The following is an 18,577-nucleotide window of genomic DNA, read 5'->3' as shown; positions in this document are numbered from 1 at the left end:
AGCTCTTTGCTGGGCAAAATGTCAGATGTGCCTCCATAGTCACTCGTGTCAGCTAGACCATGCGGGTGGGATTGGGAGGGCGAAGGGGGGCTTTTAAATGTAGGAGGAGGTGGGATGGGTAGTGCATCCAGGAAGACTTCCCTACCGACATCTTTTCCTTAATGTCAGGTTATAGAAGGACTTTGCGCTGAATGTGAAATAAGGGAAAGATTACCCTAAGCAAGCTGAGGGAATCAGTGACCTGCGAAGAGAATCAAGGTTGTGTGTGTGTAAGAAGAGATTGTCAAAGGGAAGTAAGAGAGAAATAATATGATTCATGTATTTTGAAAAGCCAAAAGGTGATGGTAGAGAAGAGGCTATGGTTTAGGCTGTGCTATCAGCTTGACTGGGGGCTCGCAGCTGCATTGCAGTTTTTACATCTGTATTGAGGTGTGCAAAGGAAAAAGAATAAATTCAGTTGCCTTAATTTTTCTGGGGGAAGAAAAAAAAGGTCAGAAATTATGGATATTCTAAAGACTGCTTATTCCTTAAATAAAAATGGTAAATTTTCAAAACACAGTAATGTTCTGTAAAGATAGTGTTTAGCTGCAGTGCTCCAGGTTGCAATGTAAGTCTGCCTCTGGAAGTGGTCATGTTTGTATTGTATTAAAAATTGCTGCCAGCTGAATGCTGCTTTCAGACAGTGACTCATGGACAAGTAACTCATTCTCTGTGAAGGCTGCATCTCTCTGGTCTGAAGTAGCTAACACGCTACCTGGGGCTCCCAGGAGAGCAGTAAGGAGGAGGCTGTGGTTGTCCAATACTTGAGAGAAGACCCAATCAAAGTGGATGTTAAGCAGGCATCAGACCATGACTACCAGCATCTCACAGGCTGAAGCTACTCCTTTTCATCTCTTTTATTAAAAGTTGTATTTATTTGTTAATGGCTTTATTTATCTTCACCTTTGAATTTTCATTAACTGTAGCAGGATTTTTTTTCTCCCAGAAATTCTCTGATGGCTGTAGAAAAAGGCAGGTATGCTAGGGAAGTCCGGCATCAAGAAAAAAGGGAAGGATAGGAAGATGGGAGCAGAGCATCACAAGACAGAGGGGCTAAGATGACAGGGGAGAAGTTGAGGATGAGAGAATGAATTTGTGGAAATTATGGACTGTCTGCCTGACTGTATGGAAAGTGGGATGGTTTGTATTTGCAGTTCCCTTTGGGTCTCTAAGCCTGTGTTTCTAGTGCGTACAATTTTAAGACTAAATTGATAACAGTGCTCCTCTGAGATTTCTCCCCCATTCTGAACAGAGGTGCCATTCGCTGTGCTGTGTGTGAAAAGAATTATTTAAATAATTGTAGCAAAAACTTTAAATGCCAACACCTCTGTGACCATAAATACTCTCATTTGTTATCATGGAGCATTCCACATGCTCAGCCACTTCTGGGTTTGTTACATGAAGACAAAGAAAGTAGAGCGTTAGACCAGTGCTAATAATATGGGAATAGAAAAAAAGATGGTAAATGTTGTGCATTGTTGACTAACAGTGGAAAATGATCCTCTTCACTCTATGGGAATGGGAAGAGAATTGAATTCTGTAACGGAAAATGATGCCATCTTGACTGTGTTATCTTTGGTAGATAAAAGTAGAAATAAGGTTAGTAGTATCAACCGTAACATGGACATTTTGTAACTATTCAAGACTCTGGTAAATTTTTACAATGTGTGCCTGCAGTTTCGTACTGATTACAGCTTCCAGAGGACTTCCAGTATGGAAGGTCATAAAGATGGTATCTTCAAGATGAAGAAGGCATCTTCATCACAGCTTTTTGCTCAGATTTCTTCAGGTGACTGTTACTGTTGTTCATTTACCTCTCAGTATCAGCAGTAACTTTATGGAAGTGTGAGATTGGATAACATGAGCATAATATCAGACCCACAGTAAGTGACTGGCTGCTTTATATGATAGTAATTATTGCTTGTAATATTTGTCACAGCAGCATTTTCCTAAACAAACAAAAAAAAAGCAAAAGCATGCTCTGCTGTTATTTAAAAATCTACACGAACAAATTTCACGTAACTGACTCTGTATAACAGTGTTATGGTTTCATAAACAGTTACTAACACAATTACATGTATTACCAAGGATAATGTTTCCATCTAACAGAACAAACCAGAAAACAAGCTGGACCTAGTACTAACCAGATGCTGAGCATTATATTCTCAATTTCCCTTTGATATCTGCAGTTCAATTAGTTTCTAATAATGAAAAAAAAAAAGGTTGAATTTCAAGCAAGAACATTAAGGATGACGGTAGAGTTAAGACGCATTCTTCTGCTACCATGTATTATGTCAGTGGTCTCATTGTTTTTAAATGCAAAGCATTCAAGTAATTAAAAGCAAACAAACAAAAAACCAATAAAAAACCCCACCCCTGGACTCACAGAGCAAACATATTATAGCACAATGAATGTTTAATGTTAAAAGCATCTTGAAAAAGCATTTAGATTGGGACTACTTACAAATATTCCCAATACCTCTTCTCAGTTTTAATCCATGTAAATTGACCATCTTTTCCGCTCACAGTGGTTTATCAAAAAACCAAACAAGTTTCATAAGACTTCCTAATCCATTTTTATTTTCATAATATCTCTACACTTTTATAAAAGTTCTGTATTTAATTCAAAATGTAAGTATCTATTCTGGTTACCTTTCCCTATGATGATGTTACAGATCATAGTAAACTGCTTAGAAATAAATGACGAAGATTTGCAGATTGGGTTTTCCCAAATCTCCCACTGTCCCAATAGGACCATTGCTGCCCCCAGCTTCTTCTGGGTCCTCTATCACTTAGAAGGTGTTTTATGTATTGCCACTTGCAGATTATTAAATATAAGTCTTCCCCTGCTCTCAAAGGGTGTGTTATCCCCCTACTTGCTTGACTGTGCAACCTGTAATTTTTGATGACTTGATTTTACTGTGTTGCAGTCATCTCAGTTACAGGGTCAGATTCCAGCTTCATGTCAATTTGTTCCACCAGGATTGCTGCATGTATTTTAAAAATAAAATCAACATATAGAAACTGCGTGGGGTTTTTTTTCATTGCCGTCTTTTCATAAAATGGCTGTGCTTTCCCTTCCCTCAAAGAAGGGAATCAAGGATGAAAAATTGGAGCTCCAGAATTTCTTGAGGACTTGCATGACTCACCAGTGACTTTAAAGAGAATCTATTGTGTATCCATAGTTATCATGAATCACCACTTGTTTGCTGCTGTTTTTTAAATGCTAGGACTGTTTATAAATGGTGGCAAAGGTGTCAAAAATAAAATGCTTATTTGTTTTAAAGTAGACCTGAGGGTCTGATAGAGATACAATAATGTTGCATAGTATAAGCGAACTATGGCAACTTGCTTGATGGTCTTTAATGTAGTGTAATGCAAAGTAGCGGTGCATAGTACTGTTTTCCCTACCATGGCCAATCTTTTCATTTCGTGCTATTCCAGTAAGCATGATCATTCCCAACTGCAGTGTCGCCAGACGTGTGCATGAAACATGACTTTCCACACTGTGACATGTGCCCATGGTATGTTTTGAAAGCACAACTTTAGGTCTAGTTTTGTGATTTTTAACTCTCATAATTTGGGATGCAGGACACTTAATAAATAATCCTAACACGAATGAAACAAAATAATGACTCATCTGCCACCACTGCTCATTACAAACATTTATCAGTTAGAAAATTGTACCCTGAGGGAACATTCTGAGTTGGGAAATATGGAAACAATTGTAATTGTTTATGGACTAAAGAGGGGCCTTTCATGGGAGATTATTTTAAAGTCATCATCAGTGTGATTGTTAAGGAGGAGCATCTTCAGTAAAGGAGTTCAGGAGGAGCAGTCCAGTAAAGAGTCAAATAATGAAGAAATATGTATAGTAATGGAGTCTAGTGACTGACATCAGTGGACACTGGCTGCTGTCTAGAATAAATAGTCTGGATGGTCCAGACTTTATCATTTTGTCGAAATCATTCTGCTTTACATAGATACCTGAATATTCTTGTGGAGAGTGTGATTATTCCTGCCTGGGATCGCTGGGACCGTCAGGTGCACATGCTATACAGCGCACATGCAGGGGTCAGTGCTCTTAGGAAGCCCTGACCTTTGCAGATGTCGACTGTGCAGACGGCTTGTTCAGCCGCAGGAAGCTGGTGATGCTTTGGCATGGCTGTGCAGTGTCAGTCACCTTTGGCTCGTGCCCAGTAGGTCCTACTCTGCCCAGAGGCTTCAGAGGCATTTCCCTACTGCACATGCATCTCCTCAAATGGTCTGGCAGATTTTAGTTGTTTTGTTGTTGGTTTATATCCACCATTTTTAAAATATCTTCAGTTCGTATCTGTGCAGCAAATGTTTAAATCATGGGATGGCCATCCATGCGGTTGTGTTTGGTTCCTGTGGAAGAAATTAAGTTGTTAAGGATCTTTGAAAGGGTTGAACAATTGTTCTGAAGGCAAGAAGAAAAAATAATGTTTAGCTTAAATAGATTTCATCTTTATAAGTGATGGTTCAGAGAAGAGATGACTTTGTGCCCTATTTGTTTCAAGACCAGGTGTCCTTGTTGAGACACTTTGTGTTGGTTAGGCCTGAAGATCTTCTGGTGGTGGTACTTCACAGTTCATAAAGTCAAGTTTGAATTTCAGGTGCTAACCAAACAACAGAAGCCTCTCATCTGTAATTGTGAGATTTAATAAAAAAACCAAACTGCCTGAAAAATCTGAAAAACCTAATGGTAAACTACATATCACCTGAAATGAGATTATACAGTGGAAAGGGATTCTATAGTGTAAAGTGTGTGCGATATGGTTTTACTTACTGCAGAATGTATTTTTAATGTGATGGTATCTATTTCAGTCTGTAATCTAGCACGCTTTTTCCTAAAACAGAAGGGCCCGATCCTTCTTTAGGTCTTCAACACATCGCCAGTCAGTCAGAACATCAGTTTGTCTCCTGAATCATCGTGTCATAGAATCAGTGAAGGCAGTTTCTCGCCACTGGAATAACCTCAGGGGCTTTGCTTTATGTTATTAACATTTAGTTTGGAGCAACCGTGGATTGCTATAAATTATATCAAACAGTGGCCTGGTCTCTGGCTGAGTGAGACATTATCGTTCAGAAACTCCTGTTACCTCTTCTTCTTCAGCAATGGGGTGTATCCTGAACTGTGGCTTGATAAACATAGGAAGAACTTTGTGTATAGGAATACTGAAGTTACTGTGTATATTCACGTCAAAAAGGAAATTTATAGGAGGGGTCATCATAGCAAATGAAGCAATGATGGGCAAAAGTTGTACTTCAAGCTTCTGCTGTCCATGTCTGGTAGTGTGAAAACAATCAGAAAAGTAACTAAATGAAACCTGCTTAAAGGTAGTATTCTTCTCCTGAATAACGTAACTAGATTGCAGTGCTTCTTGCCGTCAAACATGACTGAAGCCCAGACATGAGGACAGTGTACAGAGGAGGGAGATACTGTGAAAGAGTATCCCAGAGCCATAGAGAAGAGAAAACATAGTGGAAGATCTAGAGTGGTTTTTTCGTGGCTTTTTAATCTGGTTAGAGTGTGAGGAAATCCGTAATTCCTGGAAATGGGATGGTATATTATGGGAATGTCCCTGTTGCATCTTCCTTTGAAGCAGTCAGTGATGGGCACAGAGTACCAGACCAAATGGCCTGCAAAGCCCCACATATAAAGTGTGAGAGTTTATGCATCCCTGATGTTTGCATTGTATACCCTTCTGCCCTACCCAAAAAGTATGTGGAAGTGCTGTTATCTCAATAATGATCTTTCTTGAGAAAATGAAAACTGAGACATGAGAATCATGAAAATCTGTCTTGCAGTCAGGTTGGATGTAAAGATAAATGTCAGTCATGTTTGTTTCTTTTATTTTAAAGGAAGTGTTTTTGTCACATTTTCAAAATAAAATTGTTCATTAGTAACAACGAATTCCAACTTCATTAGCTGTAAACAAGTAATGAAGAGAATGTCAGTGGGGCACTGCCATTCTCTTCGTTACAGGTCACCTTCATTACAGGTGACTGAGCCATCCTTGTAAGTCAAGTCAGAGAGATTTCAGCAGACATGGAAATACCACTGTCCTTGTAGAAGATATGGGCAAGACCACATAAGAACACTTGGAACAACTCTGTTCATGGTGGATGTGCTCACATCAACAAGAGACGAAGACAGACTTGTAGGATGATCAGGGAAGTGGAAGGAGAACCCATCTGAAGAGCTGTACCTGGATGCTCCCCGGTGGAGCATGTGTGCGTAGACAAAATAGCTTTGAACTAGATATCACAGGTACTGTTGTCAACGTAGCCCTGCAAAATTGGTCCAAAGACATGGTGAAAAAGGGAAGGCAGGAGTGGAGAAGACACAGTGAGCTAGCTCTATACCTTCCCTGTTCTGAAACAGATTTCTAATGGATTGAGGACAAAACCCCAACCAGTTATGAGGTGAACCATGGTGTTTGTCTCCTGCATCACTGCAATAGTAAGGAAGACCCTGGAAGATGGTTTACAATGCTGTGACCTTTTGGCTCATATATGCCATAGAAACTATGGCTTAACATTTGGAAATTCCACTCTTTGGGCTATAATATCTCACCTTGGCAGGAAGCAGAGGATCATCTCAGAGGTGTTTCTGCCTCTAGACTCCAGCTCTCTTTCAGCAGTACAGGTGGCTGTGGACAGCCTTGTCCAGAATTTGTGACTTTTTTCTTTCAAATTCTGTTTACATCTAGTTTGAAAAAATGAGAAACCAGAAATCTCAAAAAGACTTACATGTAAATATTAACAGTAAACAGAAACTGGCCCCATGGGTTGTTTTTGAGACTAATTTGATTTCAGCAAAGCGCTCAACATCTTGTTCACATTAGTAGTTACATGTGGCAGCAGGACAGTAAACTTAATGGTTCTTTGATTTGGTGAGAGGAAAAGGGGATAAATGTAATGTAGACTTGCAGGCTTTTTCAAATGTTTCACCAATATATATTTTATGAGAAAAAAATGTGTGGAGGGAAAAGCAGTTAAGTATTGGTTTAAAATGGACTTAGAGCAGTTTTTTATAGATATTAATTGTGCTAAACAAATTATCCACATAGATGTGTTAGGACTGTATATAAGCATTGATATTATAAAATATATTTTGGGAATGTTAGAATTCAATTAATAGAAAGTGGGAGTCATACTGTTTGCAACAGAAAAAGGGGAAAGAAGAAGGAAGTACCTTGTATTTGGTATTTTACTTTGGGAAAGACAAAGTTGATGTAGCATCTGCCATGATGATATCTTAAGCTAATCACCAGTAAAATAATTATTCTCAAAGTCTAAGGAAGATTTACCAGAAAAACAATTTTGCAAAAGACTTGGTGAGAGCACTGTGAAATGGAGATGTCAGACATACTAGTAGTTGGGCGGCTCTGGCTGTGGGGCCGGGTGAGGGTAGCAAACGGTGCTGCTCTTCAGCAGCAAGCTTTGTAGCGGGAATGCCAGCTACCTGGAGAGGCAAGGTGTCTTACCCTCTCTGTGTGTTATCAGGTGGCATAAGTTGTCCCCTTAGCACATCACAGCGCTTGTTGGCACTGTTCTTGTTAAATCGGGTGAGCTGGGACCTTTGGGATTTTTAGTTTCCATCTGTACCCATTGTCAGCATGATAGCTTGCATTGCGTTGAGCAGCATCTCTTGGGTATTGAAGCAAGAAGCCGAGCCCCTTTCCCTGAAGAAAGCATCAGTGCTCAGAAGTGTGATGTTTTCTTTCTGTAAACAGTACCCTGTTGAAGCGATCCCATTTATGAAAGAGAGTGTGCCTCTGAACAAGCTAAAACAGTAGCTAAGGCAAAGGCAGACAAGGGATGAACATTAATATACTGTATGATATTTGGAATAATTGGTCTGTTGCTTCAGGGTGCTATTAAGACATGGTTTGTAGATACCGAGTTACTTATTGCATCAGCAAGTGGCCTTTGAAGTAGAGGAGATTGAACAGAAAATCTTGAAGGTTTGTGGGTGACCATAAGGGTTAACTGTTCTCTGCAGGGTTCTGTTATTCCTTTCTGAATTTAAGTTTTGCTTTGCACTCATAATCTATCAAGTGATTACCATTTATTTGATTGCTCTGTTTTGAAGCAGACAATTTCTATGTCATATTCCTACTTCAGCTTCTGTTGTTGCCCCGAGGGCTCTTCGCCAGATAAGTTCTCCTGATATGACGCAGCTGTTTGAAAAGTAAAAATTATTCCTTGGATCAACTTCTTCAATATGTAGAATAAATTGTTCCTGTAAACTGCAGCTTATCTCCCAGTGTTGAACTTGGCTTGCTTAACTGTTCCCATTTATGCAGAGCATTTAAAAACTGCAGATCTTATCACCAGCCAATAAGAAGAGCAGTGTTTTACTACCCATCCTCTCCCTCCCCACCCCCAGCACACTGTATCCTGTATTTTGTAAATCAGAGAGTGAGACCTAGAGTTCAGTCCTGTTCCCATTTGGATAGGTTTGAAATTTCAATTGCCTTTAAGGAAGTCAGACTAAGTTGCTTTAGAAGTGGTGATAAAAAGGCTTCTATGAAAAAGGCATTTTCCATCTGTTTTGCAGGCTTGGCCTTAAGCAAACTTTTCTGGGGAGTCTCAGAGAGCAAAGCAGCTATTACTGCCGCTGGACTGCAGAGGAGGCAGTGGCAGCAGAGTACGTCCGTGGGATGTGTTTACACCAGATAACAGAAATCACAGTAATTTGGCATCCTTTTTGTTGCTGGTGCATCTCTGCCAGCACTCCCCGAAGAGGTCTGGTGTGGTGGTAGCCTACAGAGCAGCCAGGGTAGCATTGACTGGGTCATATGCCTACAGGGAGGAGAGGGACACTGGGAAGGGGTGCTCCATGTGCTCCCAGGGACACATCTGGCTTGGGAAGCCGTCTGCCATCTGGGGGCTTGAGGAGAAGGCAGGGATGGCAGAGGGAGAGTCGTGGAGACCCCTGTATATGGGAGAGTACGTCAGCCAACCTTTGGAACCAAGTATTGCCTTTTCTTGGTTATCTAGATCTATGAAATGGTTATAAAAATGAATGGATTATTTTCATGTTTTGGTGTTTTTAGTAATAACGGCTAGAGAAATATCTGGTTTTAGAGTCCTCTTTTTGTGGAGCAGTGGAAAGTAACCCATGGTTTGATGTGAGTTAAAATAAAAGACTTTGAGAAACACGCCTGTATTACACATCGCTTTCTCTTCAGTTCTTCTGTTAAACATATTTTCTGCTCCAGGATGCTGAGAACCACTCTGTGAATATCTCCCATCTGATATGACTAATTTGCAGAGACTTTTTATTGTCCTTAAACCATTACAATCCAGATAAAAAGTCAGTATCTGGTTTACTGACCCTATTAGCTCTCCTCAGGCTCTTAAAACACCAGCCAGACTTCCAAAGGTCCTTCGAATAATTGAATTGCAAAATCGTATCAACTTGGCCAGGAGGAGGTGGAGAGCTTTGAGGTAGCCTTTAATGCATTTTCCTTTTTTCCTTGAGAAGTTCAGGTATGTGTGTTTTTTAGAAGAAAAGTTCCTGTCTTTGTATAATAAAGATTTTGATCGTAATTAATTTCTAATAGCTGTCAGTATCAAAAAAAATTGCTTGTGTGCAACAAGGACAGCAGAGACAGACAGAAAGGCCAGTTACTTTGTATGTGAACTAGCCTGCAAATACCAAAAAGTTAATGTGGAAAAGGTTAATTTTATGTTTGGCCACCATGAGCAAAGGCAGAAATCCCTAGCTCCTAATTAGTGCATCGTATTAGTGTATCTCTGTTTCAGATATCAAACACCAGTTCTCTTTTTAGATGTGTAAATAGTCATGCTCTCTTATGTTTTTAGATGTGTCATTACATCATTACAGTACTGTACTGATTTAATATAATTGAAAATATTTCCCTTTGCTTTTGGCTTTATTGTGAAAAGTTGTGGCTTTTACCAAAGAGTGCTGGGGACCTTGGGCTGTTTATATGGATCATTCTCGCTATAGTTTTTGTTTTGTCTTTGGCAAGTGGGTTAATTTTTAATCTTCATAATCAACAACCAAACATAACAGGAACAAGCAAGATTGTTTATTTATCTGTACTATCAATATTTTGAGTTGTTAGATGGTAACCAAGTATTATAGTAAATGTAAGGTGTTTTATGGATTAAGAATATTTCACAGCATGATGTTATAGAACTTTGCTCAAGACAGAAGAGTGGTTGTAGTTACTTTAGATATATGGAGTCACAGCTACAGGCATGGCTTTTCTTGCTGATTCCTTGTTAGGATTTTGCCTTTGACATTAATGATGAACTGAAGAAAGCTAAAATCTTTTTATTTTACCTGTAGAATGTAATTTAGGGGTTTTATTTCTTTCAGAAGTACTTTTGTTATTACTAGTGCACTGATTACAATGATTCATTATATGATGAATCATATTTTTGGTGTACCGAAAGCCTGTAACAACACATCTATCAGTATTGATACAGTGCTCAATATGATGGCATCAGTGCAATGTGGCTATAATCAGGTGGTCAGAGTAAGACTTCAGACGTCTCTGAGCATTTAGAAGTATAAGTATGGGAGGGAGAGAGCAATTTAAATATACTGTTATTTTGTCCTAGTTGTAGCATATTAGTGCATGTGTGTTTATATGGTACTTCCTTAACAAAAGATCAAGGTGTTGTGTGAACCACTGTCATAAGCTGGTTTTTGGGTAGAGGACAGTAGCCAGCTAACATAGCATATTAGCATTTTTGTGCTTGACTGCCACCGTTCTTGATCAATCCTAGTTAAAATTTTTTATTTTATTCATTTTTTACTGTGTCCCTCTGGTGAGGATAGCAGTAAGAAATAGGTAAGCCCATGTCTCTGCCAAAATAAAGAACATAAGCCCTTTAATAATTCTGAATATTTAGGGCATATGGGCTTCAGGTGGCTATTGTTTAGAAAGTAGGATAAGGAAAGGCAAACTCAGCAGTGCTTGGAACATCAGGGAAATGTGGTTCTGGAGAAGGCTGGGGCTGTGACTGTCAACTTCTGTAGCCAACGTTCACTGAAGTAATTGGAAATATCCTTCGTATTCCCTTCTCCCTGGGCTCATCTGGTGCTGAAGGTTCTACCCCCTTGCAGCCTGGTCCTGCCAGCTGCAGGATGCTGCTGCCCCTGCTCTGCCCTCTTACCTTCTCGGCAGGAGCAGAGCCCTGGTGAAGAAGCGCTGCCCAGTCGCACTCACGCTGTGTCAGGGCAGCTCCGGCACATAGGAGGGTGCTTTCCGTACGGTGAACCCGTGCCTCATTGCTTTGGGCATCGCTGCGCTGGAGTTAGAGGTTGCTGGTGAGGGAATTGACTGAAAGCTTTGTAGTTGTGGTCAGGGAAAATGAATCTGTCTGGTTTTTATTTTTTCTTTGCTTAAAATGAACTTAGTTATCTTTTTTGAATAAGGTCTATTTTATCAAAAACACCTGCTACCACTACCAGTTTCTCTGCTCTAAGAATATTCTCCAGGACCCTTAAAATATGCTTGGGTAAAGTACTGACCTAAGATGCAGTCTTTCCAAGAGGAAGAACCGCAGGCTTTTTATCTAAGCCAGGCAAATAATAAAGAATAGACTAAAGATTTCAAAACCAGAATAAAATGCATATTTCTAAGGATTTTTTGAGACAGTTTAAAAAAACCCTTCCAGCCGTAGATGATGGTGTGGTTGATAGAGAGGAGAAAAAACAGAGGTGTGGTATAGGGGTGTCCAGATGGGAATAACACTTAATTGGGAGTGTGAAGGTGACAGTAGCCGGAAGAGGACCTGTGCACCTTTCCCAAAGGGAGGTCTGGAAGACATCCCCTTGCCAGATAGTTGCTAGTAGGGAGGAATCCTACCAAGAGCTTAAACTGTGGATTCAGTCTCATAAGGAAACATGGGTCCTAGGGGGAGCCAGCTGCTGGCTGAGGAAACAGGACAGCAGGAGATCGGATGTTGTGTTGGTTTGGGACACTTGCGTAGCCTTGGACTCATCTTGGATCCTCTTTTGCTCATCTTTTGGAGCTTAAACCCGGCCTTTCCTTGCAGAGAGCTCTGACTGAGGAAGATGTGATTGTTTCTTAACACTGTTAAATGATTATCAAAAAAGCAGTTAAATTCATCAGCAAAACCAAGGAAAGGATTGAGCAAAAGTGAGGGTAGTAACTAAGTTTAATTTAAGCTTGGCTTTTAAATAAAAGGACAATTTTAAATACCAGACTGGCTAGATTAGGATATTGCAGGGATCAGGTGAAACCAGGGAGACATGAAGCTGAAAGGCTGCTTGGTGGTGGTAAAAGATCTGTCCCCAAGGTCCTCTGCTGCTTACATCTCAGCTAATTCATTATAATTCAGCTATTGGCATGTGTTTCGATTTACAAAGACTTGGAAATAAAGGATCCAAAACTTTTTGGTCTCAAATGCAGACTGGGCTGACACAAATATATCCATCCAGAAGTTGAGAGACAGTGTTTGGAGGCTGGAATGTGAGATTAAAGGAAAGAAGAATTCTTCACGGGTGATGTAGTAGATGATCCTACAACTGATTTAGATTTCATTACACCTAATAACAGTATAAACAACATTAGGGTTTATAACTTCAGTCTGCAGAAAATCACCTTAGCAATGGTGGAATAAATGGTTTGTGAACAATCGATGTGTAGCAGAGAAGTTATTCTCCCCTCTGAGTGCAAATACTGTTGAACAGCTGTGTGCAGGTTCAACTTTCCAGCAGAGAAAGCTGGAAAAGACTGGGGCAGTCTTATGGCATTGACTCACATGTGATGCTGACTAAATGCAGATGGCTTAAGTGGTCCCTGTCTTCAGTTTTGTGCTTTGCCTCTCCCTCGAAGGCTGCTGTTGCTGCAGCAGTGCTGGCTGAGTGATATATGAAATACGTGTGTTTACATTTATGAGCTGACCTATAAAAATGTGTTTGGGAGCAGAGTCACATAAGCCAGCACTTGTAGCTGCTAAAATTCTTGTGGCTGGGAAGTACGAGCAGAGCATTCCTTGTTTGCTGGATGCAACTGAGGAGCGGTAAGTAGTAAAATAACTGTGATTTGAAATGGGCAGAGAAAAAGTCCAAAGTTTTATTTATTTGGCCTTTCCATATTGAAAACCTGGTAAATTGGATCGGGTAGAAAAAAAGCATTCCAGTAATTGCAAGAATTTGTTTTAGCATGGCTAGAAATGGCAGGGATTCTCATGACTGGTCTTGTCCTCTACCTACCTGTGAAAACTGTCATCTTAGGCATGGATGCCAATGCTGACAATTTTGGGGCATTATTGACAAAATTATTTGGAGCAAAGGTTAATTTTTCAGAGCAGCAGTCTGAGTCATTGTGAAGGGGAAAAAAAAAAATCAATACAGAAGAGGTCGGAGAAGTTAAAATTATAGACTATTTGGAGGAACTTTGAGATTAGCTCCGGGTCTAGATTCTGACATCTTGACACCAACTTGGCAAATGCTTGCAACAACTGCTGTAGTGTGATTTTGCAATTCTGCAGAGATCTGGATGGGGGCGCCTTAGTCCTGTTGCCACACACACAGAAGAACCTTGTTGGAAGGCTGATTGCAAACACAGCTTCTCCAGCGTATCAGGAACCTGTGGTCATTCTGTTGCAGAAGTGCGGATATTAGTGGTTCATCCACAGCTGAATAAAGGACTAGGGACAGTAGGTGTAGTCTTGCAGGAGTGAGCTACAGAGCAGCTGAATCCTTCTCAGAGAGTGGATATTCATACTGGGATATTAGGTAATTGGAAAATCATTTGGCAGGGTTGGTCTCCAGAAAATGTAGCATCTCCATGTCATCCCCGAGGAAGGGTCTTCTGAGCCCAGAGGAATTTGGCATTCTGAGTGAAATATTCCTCTGCAGGTGAGAGGACCTGATGAGTGACGGATTAGGGTATTAGCTGGTTATAGCAGATATCCAAGATGTTTCTAGTACGCAGTGATGACCATATGGCTGCTGTGCTCTTTGCAAAGCCTTGGCTGAAGGAAAGGAAAGTTTCTATGGATATAATCAGAATGAAGCAGGAACCATCATCAGTGTTTCAGTTCCAGCCACTGGTGTGTTGCAGAAGACAGTCACGAGAGCTAAACTGTTGTGCAGCATGGGAGAGTGTTCATCTGCATCTGTGTGGGTCCTTGCATCAGCAGAAGGCAGCTGTGAACTGTTTCATGGACAAGTTCGAGGTTTGTTCACTAAAATATCAAGCAGCTTTGACTGTAGGATAGTTTCCAGTTAATGATCCTTCCACCCAATGGGTCAAATAGGATTCTAAAAGGGGGACTGCAACCAGCATGTTCTATTCTTCTTGGTGACTTACCAATCAACAGTTGATGGAAAGCCTCAGGTAGCTGAACACTTCTCATATTGGGCTTTAAATAAAGACTCAGCCTGATCGGTTAAATAGAGCTCTTGGGAAGGCACAGAGGAAATTCTAGAAACCCCACAATGCAGAGTAGAGGGGGGGAAAGTGTCCTTTTGTCAGAACAAATTTAACTTGATCTTTAGTAAATGAGAAGATGGTTTTGGATGATCAGTTGTATGTTTGAAAGCAGATGTTTACAAGATGCTGTCTGCTTTGATTCCACTGTCCTACAAGGATGGAAAGCAATTTTGGTACATTTGCTCTTCAGAAATTGTACACTGTCAGGAAGAGAGTTGCTTTTGGGGAAAAAAAAAATGTGATAGTATATACATTTTTGCAGAGAAAGAAAATCCTGCATTGTCTAAAAAAAACTATGACTCCTTGAGCAATGGGTCACTGAAGCCTCGTTTCTGGCAGCATCCATTGTTCTCCAAATCCTCTCCTCCCTCCCCTGGCAAGCTGGCTGCCCTCCCTTCCCTTATTACTACTTCCCCATGCCCTCTCCTCTGACTTGGGGCTGGTTTCCAGCTAGACTGAGCTAAGGCAACACCATGTCCCTCTCTTCCCACTGTGCCGTTCTACTGGCTCAGGCTCCCATCATACCTGCAACAAAATCTTCTATTTTTGTTTCCGCCCCTGTACTGGTTTTCTGACAATTTGCTAATTATTTTAAATAATTGGTTTATAATCTGACCAGAAAAAAATTAGGATCAGTCTGTAGGAGAGAGTACAGGATGGTTAATAGCATTAAACAGAAGCAACAAAGAAAAAATTGCATCCCTTAGCTAGAGTTCCTAGTTCTTCCTCACCCTACAGAGAACAGTGTATGTTATTAATGTTACTAGTAGTCTTACCTGGTTTTGGATCTCTATGTCTTCATCCAAGAAAAAGAACCCTTAAGTACAGACTTAGTTCTAAGGATATGAATAGCTGAAATTCTGGAAAAAAAAGGAACAGAGTCAAGCTTATGGAGGGTCACAATACTCCTGAGAATCTTATATGAAGATGTATTCTCTTTTCCCACTGCTTTTCCTATTTACACTAGGCTGGTTTGCTTAAAGTAGCCACTTGATATGCTCAGGTTGCCAGAAGACAAAAGCTTTGAGAACTGCTTGGTGGCTTGCTTTCGATACTGTGCTGTGCTGGCTTAGGGATTGGGCTGGTATTAAAAAAAAAGTAAAAACCACTAAAAAAAGCCTTAAATTTGCTGATGTGTTTCCTGCCTCCCATTCACTGTGTTTCAGAAAATCTTCAGAAGAACTGGACATGGATAAAGTAACAGCAGCCATGGTACTCACCAGTTTATCCACCAGCCCTTTGGTCCGCAGCCCTCCTGTCCGACCCAACGGTAAGGCTTCAGAGCAGCGCCTGGGCAGGGGCTGCGCGGAGGGGTGCCAGGGCCATGTATGTGGGGGCTTGTTTCCAGGACTTGTGGCCATGGTGGAGGACAAGGGGTGAGTGGCTGTCTTCTGGCAGTGACCCATGCATGCTGGAGATTATACTGAGCTTTGCTCTGACCTAGTCAAGGTCTTCAGTGCAGCATCGGCAGAAATGAAAAGAAACCTTTTCCATAACTGTAGAGCAGCTCCAGTTTGTGAAACAGATGTGTCATTTCATAAATGGGAGATGAGCACTGCAGAAGGTCTCCTGACCTCACTGAAACACTAATTTTCCAAACAGCTTATTTGGATTTGCACATATGCACTAAACATGACAGGAGTTGTTCTTGTCCCCACCCCATGGAAATAAGATCAGATTTTACTCTACACTATGATGAGGTAAAGCACTTTGAGATCACAGCCCTTGGCTGAGAGGCCGTGCACTAAAGGTCTGCTTGGCGACAGGTCTGTTTCTGCTGATGCAGGATTAGACCCTCAATTCCTCTGCCCTTTGTAACTCTGATGGTCTACTATCAAATCCATAATCCCTTAAAAGAGTACTCCATTCATAGTATAGCAGAGAACACACAAATAAAAATAAATCTAAAAAGTTAGTGGTAATCATGAAATTGGTAATGAAATATAATCTATGCAGGCTTGACTGGAGTTACAAGAAATTTTTTAAAGTCTTACATTTTAAGGAATAATTTAAATTAGGACACCCTTGTTAGGATTTCTCAGCACTGTTTTTATGTCTCTGTCTTTTCTTACTCACTTGTAGCTGTTAAATAGACACTCGATGCCCTGCTACTGTAAACAATTGGAGGACTTTGAGGAATACTTACAGATGCAAATTAATAGGGAAGTAGTCCTTGCATTTCTTCATGGAAGCATGGGCGATCCACTAAATCATGTTCTTAAAAGGAATTCATACCAAATGTCCCAGCTTTAAAGATTTTTGAACAAACAGTGTGGTTTTTTCCATTTTTTTCCTGAAAATGTAGGTTTTATCCATTTTGCTGGAATTCTAACCATGAACACCCATGGCTCCTGTTCGTGTGCTTTTCAGTGTTGAAAACCAGAAGTGTTTATGGAGTACCACTGCTCTGAGGAGCCCTGGGAAACCTCCGGCAGTGACATCCCCAGTGACTGTCCTGCCTCAAGGCTGGAGGCTGCCAGCCCCCAGGGAAGGCCAATGAAAGGTTAAAAACATACCAGCTCTTCAGCTGCTCAGCTCAGAGCCGAACCCACAGATAAAGATGGATTTGTGCTGATGTGCCAGGCAGGGATTTGGAGTGGCTGAGGCACGCACGTGTCCCACGTTGCATCCCCGATCACAGGGAGCTGCTCTGGTGTGGGGCAAGGCAGTATCTGCCACCTCAGACAGTTTGAGCAGATGACACTTGTCAGGAGGGGCAGTGCACATTAGCAAGCAGCTGTCGACTGGAAAGATCTTCCAAACAAGCCCTTTTGAATTGCTAATAGGTAAATGGTAGCTGTTAGCTGCCTTTGATATTTCTTCATGCAGTCTGAGTGCTCTTTGATATTTCTTCACATAGCTTGTCTGCTTGTTTCCCAAAATCTGGGAAGACTAGCCTGAAAAAGTAATTCACTGAAAAAGTAATTTACGTGTTTTCAGTAGTCACAGAAAAGATTTTGAAGCTGTTGTTGGGCATCTTCTTCCTGAATACCTTACTTTTGCCTGAGTGAAGACTTACTAAAGACTTAGATAAAAGATTTGATAATTTAAAGCTCATTTGGTGTTGCAAGGCTAGGCTCTGATCTTAGTAATATCAGCTACAAATGTACTAATGATTAATTCTTTCTACATCCTTTTCCAAAAAAGGGCAGTAAGTAGCAGTGTAATTAAAGGTCCATTTGTTTAAACAAATGGAATTTTGCCTGGAAGTAAAAAAAGTATTAATACTAAAGTCTGATCTGTGCTGGAATTACTGGGCATGAGCACCCATGTAAACGGGATCAGAGTTTGGCCCTTGTTTCCCTGCAGCTGAGTAATATTTGGTCTGGTTCTCTTTCACGCTACTCCAGCAATGTGAAAAGAGCCCCAAAATAAGAGTAAGTTGCATTTATTTATATTTTAAACTTCTTTACATTGACAGATTTGTTAGTATTAATGAGAACCAGTGTTTGTTTTTTTTCCTGTTGTCAACCTCATCCAGTCTTTTCCATACTATTTTAAAAATGTTCTTGATTTACATCTCTTTCTCAGCAAGGTGAGGAGAAGCTGTAAACCTTGAGAATACGAAGTACCATCATAAATGTGTCAGAAAGTAGTAGTTGAAAGAGTGCTGTTTCCTTTGTTTTTCTGAAGAAATGGAAATTTGAAGCTATGCTAAGGTCACAAGTTGATACCAGATGTACGTCTTGGCTTTGGCACAAGACTCAAGTACAAATACTTAAAAGAAACAAAACCCACCTCCATTACAGTCACATGAAGGCTGTAATCATGAACCAAAACATGACATTTTCATATGTTAACTTATTAGCTACCAGAAATGTGTATGTCCTTTCCCAAAGAGGAATTGGAGTGGGGAGGGAGGGTTGATCCCATTTATGCTCTGTGGCCCTGATCAGCAAGTGTGGGGACTTGGCTGCTGCCTATGCAAGGGGATATTTTTACGCATGTGCTTACATGATGGAGCACTGCATTCTGTTTTGTGAGCAGCTGATGTTAATGATTAAGGGTTTAGTCCAAAACCATCTGAATCAGGAAGAAAAAAAAATTTCATTGGTTTG

At 40.6% G+C, this 18,577-nt stretch overlaps 1 protein-coding gene across 2 annotated transcripts in view; it reads left to right on the top strand.

Moving 5' to 3' along the window:
- The window catches only part of ZNF704 (zinc finger protein 704), a 110,951-nt gene that overhangs the window by 56,088 nt on the left and 36,286 nt on the right, over window positions 1–18,577 (top strand). For both annotated transcript variants that reach the window (XM_074883533.1, XM_074883525.1), the window contains exon 3: window positions 15,686–15,789. In XM_074883533.1, coding sequence (XP_074739634.1) covers window positions 15,686–15,789 — 104 coding nt within the window. The remainder of the gene's footprint in view (window positions 1–15,685; window positions 15,790–18,577) is intronic.

Source organism: Strix uralensis, chromosome 1, assembly GCF_047716275.1.
Source record: "Strix uralensis isolate ZFMK-TIS-50842 chromosome 1, bStrUra1, whole genome shotgun sequence".
Taxonomy (NCBI): Eukaryota; Metazoa; Chordata; class Aves; order Strigiformes; family Strigidae; genus Strix; species Strix uralensis.
Note: the sequence above shows the minus strand (reverse complement) of the source record. Positions and strands in the feature narration are given on the sequence as shown.